The sequence below is a fragment of the Nuphar pumila genome, chromosome 7, assembly GCF_984573655.1.
Source record: "Nuphar pumila chromosome 7, dmNupPumi1.hap1.1, whole genome shotgun sequence".
In the NCBI taxonomy this organism is placed as follows: Eukaryota; Viridiplantae; Streptophyta; class Magnoliopsida; order Nymphaeales; family Nymphaeaceae; genus Nuphar; species Nuphar pumila.
The window spans coordinates 3,307,813-3,320,319 of NC_143255.1; the positions used below are offsets into that span (position 1 = coordinate 3,307,813).

General features: G+C 35.6%; 1 protein-coding gene across 2 annotated transcripts in view; it reads right to left on the reverse strand.

The window, feature by feature from the left end:
• Positions 1-223: 223 nt before the first annotated feature.
• LOC149830868 (diacylglycerol kinase 1-like) overlaps positions 224-12,507 on the reverse strand; it is a 29,707-nt gene continuing 17,423 nt past the window's right edge. For both annotated transcript variants that reach the window (XM_090013531.1, XM_090013533.1), the window contains 7 exons: positions 11,959-12,007; positions 9,441-9,523; positions 3,797-3,864; positions 2,645-2,716; positions 1,482-1,569; positions 1,270-1,386; positions 224-1,055 (listed from right to left, as the gene is read on the reverse strand). In XM_090013531.1, the coding sequence (XP_089869657.1) occupies positions 717-1,055; positions 1,270-1,386; positions 1,482-1,569; positions 2,645-2,716; positions 3,797-3,864; positions 9,441-9,523; positions 11,959-12,007 (816 nt within the window). In that variant the 3' untranslated portion in view covers positions 224-716. The remainder of the gene's footprint in view (positions 1,056-1,269; positions 1,387-1,481; positions 1,570-2,644; positions 2,717-3,796; positions 3,865-9,440; positions 9,524-11,958; positions 12,008-12,507) is intronic.

Below are 12,507 nucleotides of genomic sequence, written 5' to 3' on the forward strand. Positions count from 1 at the left end.
ATTTCAAGGGACAATACAAGAAACCAAAGAGAAATCACACTTTCCAATATGACAGATATTGATTAGAAGTTCCTATATGACTGTTTTCAAGAAAAGTTCGGCTCATGTATGGAAATTTAGAAAAGTGTGGCGCATGTCTGGAATTATAAGCAAAAAGTGGGACCCTAAATGGATTTTTCCCTATTAATTACCTACACAAAACAGAGATCTAGAAAACCCGTGGTTAAATCAACATGGTCGAGTTGAACTTATTTTCTGGAAATGTTCTGTTTCAACTCAGAGAAACTCCAATTACTCAATATACTTTTACAGCTAGATATTTGAATTGGCATCATACATAGGTTACTCAATACAAGAGTTCATGTTGTGTTTGCTGTTTCTGTGAGTAGTAGTAGTTGCATCATCATCAAATGAGAATCTGAAAGTGTCAGCTGCTCCAAACTTCTTCCTCCCCTCAGATTCCTCATCAGACCCCATGCTGTTTCAACTCAGAGAAACTCCAATTACTCAATATACTTCTACAGCTAGATAATTGAATTGGCATCATACAGAGGTTACTCAATACAAGAGCTCATGTTGTGTTTGTCTTAACTTTCAAAAAAAAAATCATAAGATCAATTTCTACAATAAAAAAAAAACAAAAGAGGGCCAGTAAATTCACAACAAGCTTTTGGAGTAATAGCAAATCAACTCCAATGTAGCAATGAGCAGAAGTGCTAACTGTTTCTGTGAGTAGGAGTAGTTGCATCATCATCAAATGAGAATCTGAAAGTGTCAGCTGCTCCAAACTTCCTCCTCCCCTCAGATTCCTCATCAGACCCCATGCTGTCCTCATCATCTTCCTCCTCATGACCATGAGAGGGAGAGCTAGGGTCCTGTATACTCTTGGCTTTGCAATCAACAGTAGCAAGCATGTTGACTTGACCAAGATGTGAGATCTCAATCACAACAGTGTCATTTTCACTAGGGAGAGGTTGTTTCCATGGTTCTCCATCCATTCTCATGAATGTGTGTTCTGCAGCACCCTTGTGAAACTCAAAGCGGATACGATGCGCCTAAAGACAATAGTTCAAATCAAAATTATTCATACAAATGGCAGACCTATCACATCTTTTTCAATAATAAGCATCAGGTTCAAGTGATGCAGGGATTCAGGTTAAAGTAAAGAAAGTTTGTGAGGATGCACATTGATAAGAATATGGATGAACACTCGTACTGACTCAATCAAACACCATAATTTTCTGGTGAAATCAAGTAACTAATTCCTACCTGTGCAAGCCGGGTCCCATGTCCTTTAGGGGCAAGCAAAACAAGTCCATGCCAACCATCTCGGAATCCAACCACCTCAAAAAAACCATCATCTACAAATGGTGCAGTCAAATCCCTCTGCCAAGGGTCACAGTTCATGTCAAAGTCAAGAAATAGTTTGCAACTAAAACACTTACAGCCAAATAAGAATTACAGAAATTGCAAGCACTCACATCTCTCTTTTTCTTACTATTTGGTGTTCCCCATGGATTTAACCCACCAGAAAAGCTAGGCAAGTTTAGGCATATAATGGATCTGATGCTGATGATTGACAACGAAAAAAAAAGAGTGAGCACAAATACATCAATGACAATCAATTTGATAAGGATTAAGCAAAGCCATTGATCTGTTCACGTGACAAAGTTCTGCATTATTTTGAAGTTTGCTGGCATTCAATTTCAAGAATTTGTATTATCTTTAATTATCCAAATAAAAGCAGCTTATATCTCCTCATATGACCAAATCATAGATCTCTATGCTTGGTCTATGTATATCTAGAATCTTGTGCAGTGCACCAGTTTTGTGTGTCAACAAGCTTGAAAAACTTTCCAACTGAACATTTTTCAGTAACTTCATGATTATGCATTCACAATAATCTTGTCATTGTTATTTTCTAATAATGATGAAGAGAGATAGAAGTGGAAAAATGAGGACAGATGTGCCAGGAAGCATACATCTCTTTTAATAATACAAAAGTATTCCCTGACAGACCTACAAAAAGTATTTAACATGTAACATCACATGTAGTTAAAACTAAATTAAAAAAAAAGAAAACGAATAAACAAACGTTATTAGAGATCCATCAACAAAAAAGACATGCACTAATGATATTGAAGCAATGTTTTAAAGTATATACTACAACAACAACAACAACTACGCCTTCATCCCAAAACAATTGGGGTTGGCGATATGAACCAAAAAAGAAAATCATTCTGGGTCTTCCACATGAATCCTTCTCCTCCAATCATTTCTATCCAATGTCATGTCCTCGGTGAGGTTCAGAGCATTCATATCCTTTCCTATCATCTCCATCCAAGTCTTCTTAGGCCTACCCCGACCTCTTAAAACTAATATATTTTCCCATTTCTCCATCCTTCTAACTGGAGCATCATTTCTCCATCCTTTTAAAGTATATACTAATTTTTTAAAATACCTTAATTCCCAAACATGATAATAAATGCCATACATTTTCCAAATTACAGAAATACTTTTGGTTGTATAAATAAATGGCACTTGAATATCAATTGATATAAGACATGATTTGTGATGTCTTACTAAAATTCAACGTAGAAGACATTCTCAAACTAGAGAAATGATAGAGAACAATCAAGATTACCTGCGCGGGATGTGAAGGTCTTCCCAGTGCCCATTTTTCATTATCTTCACTTTTGTAAATTGAGCAATGTTACTGCAAATGCATTTAGCGGGCCTAGTCAAATTAGCTGACAAATAAAAGGGCATTTTCCATAAATGATAAACTAGACATCAGAATGAAATCAAATATGACAGGTAGGACAACATAGTTAAATTGGTATCTTGAATACTTCATCTTCGTTTTTTTTTCCTTGAACTGAGTAAATATTGCTAAATCAAACATCGATGGGCTTCAGAAATTTACAAAGATTAATGCAAGATCAGCAAAAACAAAAAAGTATATTCAATATTGGTGTTATAAAATAAATAACCAACAGAGTGTGAGCCCAGCAAGATAGAATATGGAGGGACCTATTGGTTTGTGATTGTTGCGCCATTTTGCTCCTGACATGAGGGGTGGTTAGCAAGGAATTTTGTTCCACGCCCAACCTCACCCATATCATCTATTTCTATGGATACTCCAATTCACTCTGATGTTCTGTCCCATTTATTTACCACTTTAAACGGAAAGTACAAAAAAATTGTGCCGTATGATCTTTTAGCCATGTCCATAAGTCTACAGTAAGTGTATCTGGGTATTTTGGTTATATACAGAAAATCATGTTCCACATCAATAACCTAGAAAAGAAAAGGTTCCTACAGTGCATTAGTGGAAGCATGGGAGTCTTCTTCCAATCCTTTCTTATCCTCTACTTTTTCCTCTTGTCTCTGATTCTTACACTCAGTCACCATTATTAATTAGCATCAAGTACTTACAAAATTTGTAGTTAATATTTGTGACATATATTTAAGTAGCAGTTCTCATTCAACCAGTTAGAACTGAACTTTTAGAAATAGTCAAAATGTATAACTCTAAATTTGGAGTAAACTCATCCATAAGGCAACCTTTTAGCATCCAGACCTACTCCAGAGAAAATGTCATTCAGCAGCATATATAACCGACCATAAAATTTTAGGAATCTATTCATAAATCAGGCAGGTGCCAGAGCTGTTCTAAAATTAACCCACTTTAGAAACAAATAGCTTGATTCATTTTATTCCTAAGCTGGTGGTTCCTAAATCACAAAAATAAATTATGCAGTCATTTTGAATTTGTTGATAGCAAGAAACATACCGCGATGATGGATGAAAAAGAGAAGTAGAAAACCATCCCTGTGAGAAACCAAGCCTTGCATAGGTGCTCTACAAAATTGAAAGAAATGTCATCAATACAAGCACCTAGAACAAATATTTATGTGACACTCAGGCATTAAATAAATGAATATCACATAGCATGCAAGATATTCTATAATATTAAAAAATAGTTGTGATCCATTAATTGTTGCCAATAATAGTCAGTCAAAGTAAAGCACTCGCTAAGATGAACAACTACTTATCTACCAACGTGAGAAAATTTGCATCAAATTCTACCAAGGTATTGGTCCCAAATCTTACTCAACCTACATATCATCATCAGTGCTTGCACATGTACAAACCTAACTTTGTCATCTAAGTGAGCTGCATGACAACTAAGCTCGATATTTTGAAAATATCATGATATTATAGGTTTTTAAGGTAAGCCAAAATTATCAGCAAAACATTGCGATATTTTAAAAATTATCACCAACAAATATATAACTCCGCCTGTGTATAACTGTTTAGTTATACACTGCCGGTCCCAAGCCCGGATAAAGGAGGAGGGTTGCGGTAGGCCTGTGACAGCCAGCATAAAAACTTAGCCATACCCTATGAAAATGAACCAATATGAGAATTTCGTTGGGGCGTTCCCTACTGAGCGACGCGCTGTACTCTCTAGGCCCGGAGGCAGTGATAAATGGGCAAGGGTTGCTAGGTCATCGCCCAGAAGCGACGCGTCACACCGGCGCCCGGGTGTGGTATCAAATAGGCAAGGGTTCCCTCACTTTGTTGGACGGGTGGGGGTAAAGAAGTTAGTCCAAGACCATAAAATTAGGTTAGCCACTTGGAACATAGGGTCTTTAACTGGTAAGTTGGTAGAGTTAGTAGATGTTATGTGTAGGAGAAAGATTGATATTTTATGTCTACAAAAGACCAAATGGGTAGGTGAGAAAGCAAAAGTGATATAACCTTAGGGATATAAGATTTGGTATACAAGAATAAATAGGAATAGGAATGAAGTAGGGATTGTTATGAGTCGTCAGTTTATAGATAATGTAGTTGAGGTCCGTAGGAAGGGTGATAGAATTTTACTTATTAAATTAGTATTAGGTACGGATATTATTAATATTATTAGTGTTTATGCACCTCAAGTAGGTTTAGATGATTCCATTAAGCATCAATTTTGGGAAGATTTAGATGGAGTAGTACAAGGGATATCTTATGGAGAAAAGCTTTTCATCGGCGGTGACCTTAATGGACATGTAGGCATTAGTAGGGATGGATTTGAGAGTATCCATGGAGGCTATGGTATAGGAGAAAGAAATGAAGGTGGAGAAAGGATTTTAGATTTTTGTTTGTCCTATGATATGATCTTAGCAAACACTTGGTTTAGGAAGAGGGAGTCTCACCTAGTAACATTTAAAAGTGGGGTTAATAAGAGTCAGATAGATTTTTTCCTACTTAGAAAGAGAGATAGGGGTTGTTGCATCGATTGTAAGGTTATACCGGGAGAAAATGTAGCTACACAACATAGAGTCTTAATTTTAGATCTTAGAATTAGACAATGCCGCAAAAGGGATAGACGTAGGATAGATCCTAGAATTAAGTGGTAGGCACTGAAAGGAGCTAAACAAGGAATGTTTGTAGAGCAGGTAGTTAAGGAAGTTGATTGGTGTCTCGAAGATGATTCAGAATCAATGTGGAATAAGATAGCGTGTGGCATGAGAAAAATGGCTAAGAAAGTATTGGGTGAGTCTAAAGGCGGTGCACCACTAGGTAAGGATACATCATGGTGGAACGAGAATGTCAAATTAGCTATTAAGGTTAAAAGAGAGTGTTATAGAAATCTAAGTAAGAGTCGAGATAATGAGAATTTGGAGAAGTATATGATAGCAAAGAAGAAAGCTAAAAAAGTAGTTCGAAACGCGAGGGCTAAGGTATATAAGGAGGTGTATGACAAGTTGGATACCAAAGAAGGCGAGAAGGATATTTATAGGCTTGAAAAGATGAGAGATAGGAAATCGAGGGATTTGGGTATGGTTAGATGTATTAAAGATGAAACGCAAAGGGTTTTAGTCAAAGATAAGGAGATTAAGGAGAGATAGAAAGATTATTTTGATAAGCTATTTAATGATAGTCATGCTCAAGATCTTGGAGACTTCTCCATTCCTTTTCATGAGATCAATCGTGACTTCTTGCGCAAGATTCAAAAGAAAGAAATTGCAGAGGCTTTGAAGAAAATGAAATCAAGAAGGGCAGTTGGCCCAGATGGTATACCTATCGAGGCTTGGAAATGCTTGGGAGAGAAAGGTTGAGAATGGTTGACAAATCTTTTTAACTTGATTTGGCGAACAAATAAGATGCCTAATGAGTGGAGGAAGAGTACTTTGGTGCCTTTATATAAGAATAAGGGTGATATACAAGATTGCACAAACTATCGTGGTATAAAACTCATAAGTCATACTATGAAACTTTGGGAGAGGGTGATTGAGTCTAGGTTGAGGAAGGTTGTCATGATATCGGAGAATCAATTTGGTTTTATGCCTGGAAGATCAACTATGGAAGCTATACATCTTCTTAGACAACTTATTGAAAGATATAGAGAGAGGAACAAAGATTTGCATATGGTTTTTATTGATTTAGAGAAGGCATACGATAGAGTACCTAGGGACGTTCTCTGGTGGACAATGATGAAGAAAGGTGTTTCTCTCAAGTACATTAGTATAATTAAAGACATGTATGAAGGAGTAGTAACCAATGTCCGCACTTGTGGAGGGGTGACAACCAATTTTCCGATAACGGTTGGCTTACATCAAGGATCTGCTTTAAGCCCTTTCCTATTTGCGATAGTGATGGATGAGCTTACGAGATCAATTCAAGAAAATGTACCGTGGTGTATGTTGTTTGCTGATGATATTGTTTTGATTGATGAATCTAGAGCTGGGGTTAATGCTAAGTTAGAATTATGGAAACAGACATTGGCAGCTAGAGGTTTTAAGTTGAGTAAGAGTAAGACTGAATATATGGAATGTCGGTTTAGTAAGCAACGAAGTAGTGATGGGAGTGTAGTGAAGCTTGGTGAGCAAGAAATACCGGTGAATGATTATTTCAAATATTTGGGATCCATCATTCAAAAGTATGGAGAAATTGATGGAGATGTAAATCATAGGATAAAGGTTGGGTGGATGAAATGAAAAAGTGCAACTGGAGTGTTGTGCGATCGTAGAATGCCATTGCGGTTGAAGGGAAAGTTTTATAGGACGACTATTAGACCCGCTTTACTATATGGTACGGAATGTTGGGCTGCCAAGAGACATCATATTCAAAAAATGAGTGTAGCTGAGATGCGGATGCTTAGATGGATGTGTGGAAATACAATAAAAGATAAGATTCGGAACGAGGAGATACGTAAGAAGGTAGGTGTTGCACCCATTGAAAATAAGATGCGAGAGAATCGTTTACGGTGGTTTGGACATATTCGGCGAAGGCCTAATGATGCTCCAGTTAGAAGGTTGGAGAAATGGGAAAATATATTAGTTAAAAGAGGTCGGGGTAGGCCTAGGAAGACTTGGATGGAGATGATAGGAAAGGATATGAATGCTTTGAACCTCACCGAGGACATGGCATTGGATAGAAATGATTGGAGGAAAAGGATTCATGTGGAAGACCCAAAATGAATTTCTTTTCTGGTTCATATCGCTGACCCCAATTGTTTTGGGATGAAAGCGTAGTTGTTGTTGTTGTTGTATCACCAACAAATATATCTCCCAATATTATCGTGATATTTTTACGATATTTTTGAAAAACTTTTTATTTCTATATATTTTAAGTCTATTTTCTTTTCCATTTGTTTCTTTTGAATTTTAAGAACTTCTCTACTTGTTTCTTTATATTTTAGTAAGAAAAAATAATATAAAACATTTCTTTCTTACTTCTTTACTATTATTTATATTTTATTTTTAAAATTCTGAGATTTTCCCAAGATTTTCACTTTTTGAAGAAAACTCTAAAAAAGACCCTTGGCAAGAAATTGCCAAGAATGATACTGGTGACTATGCTACTAAGTGATGTACTGATGTTCCTCTATAAGATTCTCACCTCTTGGATAAGAAAGACTACATTTTCTTCCACATCTGGACTGATATGGCACTATTTGTGGATAATACAATGGAGGTTATTCAATTGCACTGTTTTAAGATTTCTAGTTCATAGAAGAACTACTTTGTTTATTGTGATAGTAGGTGTTATTCATATTTCAGTTACCTAAAGCCTCGTAAGCACAATCAACTTATACATATCAGCCACAAATTTTAAATTAAATTTATGCTCTGCACATTTTCTCTTTGAGATGTAGCAAATAGACTTATAGCTAACTAACCTAGAATTCTACAAACACTCATCTCGGTTTGTCTAATTCTAATCCCTATAAATACTTTATCTAGGGAAAATGTGAACTTGTAAAAGGTGTCGAGTTGTAAGTTTGTTGCATAAGGATATTTCTACCAACTCGTCCCAATATGCATTGTAATTCTTTTAGACTAATGCAAACAAAGAACTTGGGACCCTTGAATTATGTACCATACACTGGCCGTTATCGATCCTCCCTTTTCTGACTGCTTTGGTGATCGGAAGGTGGCCGGACGACGATGCATTAGTTGAAGTGGTGGCTAGAGATAGGGGTGTGAGGGCCCTAAAAGCTCTTCATCGTTGAGTGACTTACCGACGATGCTCCTCCACGAACACTCCGCCATGCACACCCAGGTGTATGCACATGAGGTCCGAGAGGCCCCTATTCAGACAGTGGACGTTTAACAATCCTGGTTCGGTTGGATGGAAGTAACGATTCCATCATGATGTCGCAATAGCCAAGCATTATAGCGTCAAAGGCTATTCCCTTTCATGAGCTACGCGAGGTTAGACCTTGACGGAAAGGAAAGGATAAGGGACAAGTGGCTCTGATAGCACATAGAAGGCGGCAAAAAATTGCCACTCACTGGCTCCATATACCAATTCTCCCTATTCTGGCTGGAAAAAAGCTCAATATCAATCTATCAAAATGATACTCTCAAATCCAGATAGAGTATGCTTGTCAAAAACAAATATGAAACTACACTAGAACATTCTGTCAAAGACAGAACATAAAACTGACAATGATAGCCCAAGCTCTTTTTCTTTTTAAAGGCAATTATATATCATTAAGTGAAGGAAATCATTTTTTCAAGCATAAAACATTTATGACTAGGAAAGTCCTTGTTTGTTACACTAGATGTTCATTACCATTAATCATTTCTCCATCAATCTTTTTTGTCTTAAACAATTTTAAAAAGAAAAATAACATAGAAATCCAATATATTAAAAAGGGTCAAAAAGATCATAGGCATGACCAAAAAGTTATCACAAGCAGGTTCATGAGGGTGACAAGCAGTTTTCTACATAGGTACAAATTCCATTCAAAGTTACATAAAATGCATGTCAAACTTACTGTACCATTTGAATCACAAAATGAGATCTCAGTAAGAAATAAATAGATAAATAAATGTATTGCCAATATTCTACATTTAAGAGAGCAAGTGTCAAAATTATACCAATGTTCAACACTTAAGGAGCAAGAAGTGCCAAAAAAGAATGTATGATAAACATACCTGGTTAACCAATTGATTTTTGAATCTTTCTGGGTGCAACTTCCTCTCTGAATGAAATGCATAAGATACTTGGGCATCCATCCCTATATCAGATGTCAAAATATAGTCACTCATTTGATTCACAGTGTAATGCTTCTAGGACCACATAGAATCTATACATTTTCAAATCCATTCATCTGATTTATTTTAAAGAATGTGACTTTTAAACTTTACATGTGCATCAAATTAATGTTACTTATCCAAGCACAAGCTACTTTTCAATGCAGACAATAACGAACAAAAACTATGTTCAGTTAATACACATCAATTTAGTTAAGCGAGTCTGGTAATTGCTAAGGCTTAATTTACAGAAGCAAGGAACACAAATTGCATTGTTTTGTCAGTTGGGTGCAGTGTTGTGAAAAGCGTTGAGGTGTAGCGAGGCGCTCCACCAAAAACTGAGGCGAGGCATAAAGTGTAAGCCTCAAAAAACATTTTGGAAACTTTAAAAAAATATCTAAAAATACAAATAAATAAAGAAATGCTTTATTGATGAAGTAACAACCAATAAGAAATAGAAAATCTCAAATAAGTACTAAAAAATATGAGATTAACATATAAAAGTAACTAAGAAACTGATTACATAACTGAAAAACTAATTATATATTTGAAAAGTATAATGTCCTATAAAGCAACAACCAATAAGCAATAGAAAATCTCAAATAAGTACTAAAGTATATGAGATTAACCTATAAAAGTTACGTTAAAATATATGATAAAAAGTCTGATTAATAAAAGTAACTCTTCTTCACGCCTCAGGATGGCGCCTTGAGGTGCACCTTTTGCACCTCAAGGCGTGTTTTTGATAACACTGGTTGGGTGTCTTTAAAAATGAAGAACCTTAAGAGGGACCCTACTCCTAGCTTATTAGGAGTCTGGGCAAAAATCTGGAATAGTGTGATACATGAGATGTTTGAATAAGTTAACTGATATAGTGGACACTTATTATCTTGGGTCACTGCAATGGCTAAGCTAGACAAAACACTGTCACATCACATTCTTTTCAAGCCTTCTTTGACTAACCAACTTGAGAACTGTTGTTTTTGAGCTAAACTCAATTTTGTAATTAATCATTACATCAGGAGAGACCAAGAAGACATTAAATTTAATGTCTTAAGCTTACATGCATATATACCTGCATATATCTGCATGTGTATAACATAATTAACACATCAAATCCCACCTATGCAACTACATATGTGTGTGTATATGAGTACATTAAGCAAATGAATATATGCATGTGTGTGTGTGGGGGAGGAGAGAGTTTTGTGATTTGGTATATTTGAGCATACATAGTTATTATACTACAAAAAATACAAGCAATCATACTATTTTGTATCATATGTGGGAAACGGGGATTATGAAGAGTGACCCATGTAGTACCTCAAACTTTTGAATCTATTTATCTATAAAGTCAAAATGGTTTCATAGTGCAAAAGTTGAAGATCTTGCTTAATACTATGAAAACCAGGCTTTAAACATTCTGATGATTGGGATAGAATGGAGGCTCTGAAAGTATTGTTAGAGAGGTGTTGAAGGCCAACTGTGATTTGAGAAGGAAAAAAGTTGGAATGAAAATTCTAGAAGAAATGCTTGATTTGGTAAAACAGATGGATAGAGCCATCTTGGAGTCTTATTGGACAAATTCTCTCAGGATTATGAATAAGTGTATTGAAGGTAGAGGAAGACCGAGACGTGTTTAATAAGGTTATTGCAATGTACTTTTTCAATTTATACATCTAATTTGTAGAAGCATTCTTACAAATATGAATATTCTACCTAGGTTCCTTGCAAATATCGGAGACTTTGGTTCTAATCATATCCCAAAGGATAGACCTCCAAAATTGTGACGTCATTGAATTACGATTAGTGTTCCCACAATCATAAATAAACTAGTACTTGCTTGCCTGACCCCAGCTTGCCTGTCTAAAAAAGATCCAAAAATGGCCAAACCAAAAAGAGATTTGACAAATGTACATAGCTGAAAAGAGATAAATTCTAATTTCCAAAGTAAAGAAATGACAGAATGCCCGATTATGTTATTGTTCTGTCTATTATAATGATCAGTTATTTGATAGGGGTAGTAGTTGCATCAATTATTATGTAGATCATGCAATATAGCATGCGCTACATTAGTCCATATGTAAATTTTCCAACTAGGCAATCCTGATACCTACTCCACAAACATTCATACCCTCTATAGTTCAGAATTCCGTCAAGTATTACAAGAGCTATTTGGTTGCTACCGTCTTACAGGTTGGAAGACATAAGGTACAGCACAACCTCAGGGAATGCTATTTTCAAGGTTTTTTACATTGTAATGTAAAGAAAGGATAGGATATGGAAAGCCTAGACTAGAAGATGTATTGATTCCTTCAACATTTGAAAATTGAATAAATGTTGGCAAAAGCTACCTTTACCCAAGTCATTCAATCAGAAAGCGAATCAAATCATATGGTACTATGGAAGTATTTCTTACCCATGCTAAAGTAGTTCCAAAATCCACCACGAAAAGTGTGATAGCCATCCTGGTGAAGTTGATAAGAAGTTACCAAACATGAAAATCAATGTGCACAAAGAATATAATCTAAAACCTTAGAGCTAAAACAAGACAACAGATCCATCTATGATTTCAAATCTATTCATGTTTGAATTTGAATTGATATTCTGTTTGACAATTGAAGTTGAGATTCAAAGTTGATTCATAAATTCTAAAGGATCTTTCCAATAAAAAATAGATTTAGTAATAAATTAAAATAATTACACAGAAAATCCTGCAAAGTATAAAACATCATTTCTTCCATCATTATCTTTGTAATGGAAACACTTTTACTGGCAAAGAAATATTGATGCAAATTGTTGCTCCAATTAACAATACCACCCAACAATTAAGCAAACCATCACCAATATTACAATGAAAATATCGGCAGAATTCTGTTAGTAGATTAGTCTCTTTATCAGCCAGAAAACATGAAACTGTTTATTTTGAACTTTCATGTTGTTGTTTTGTGTACATGCTGTATCATAT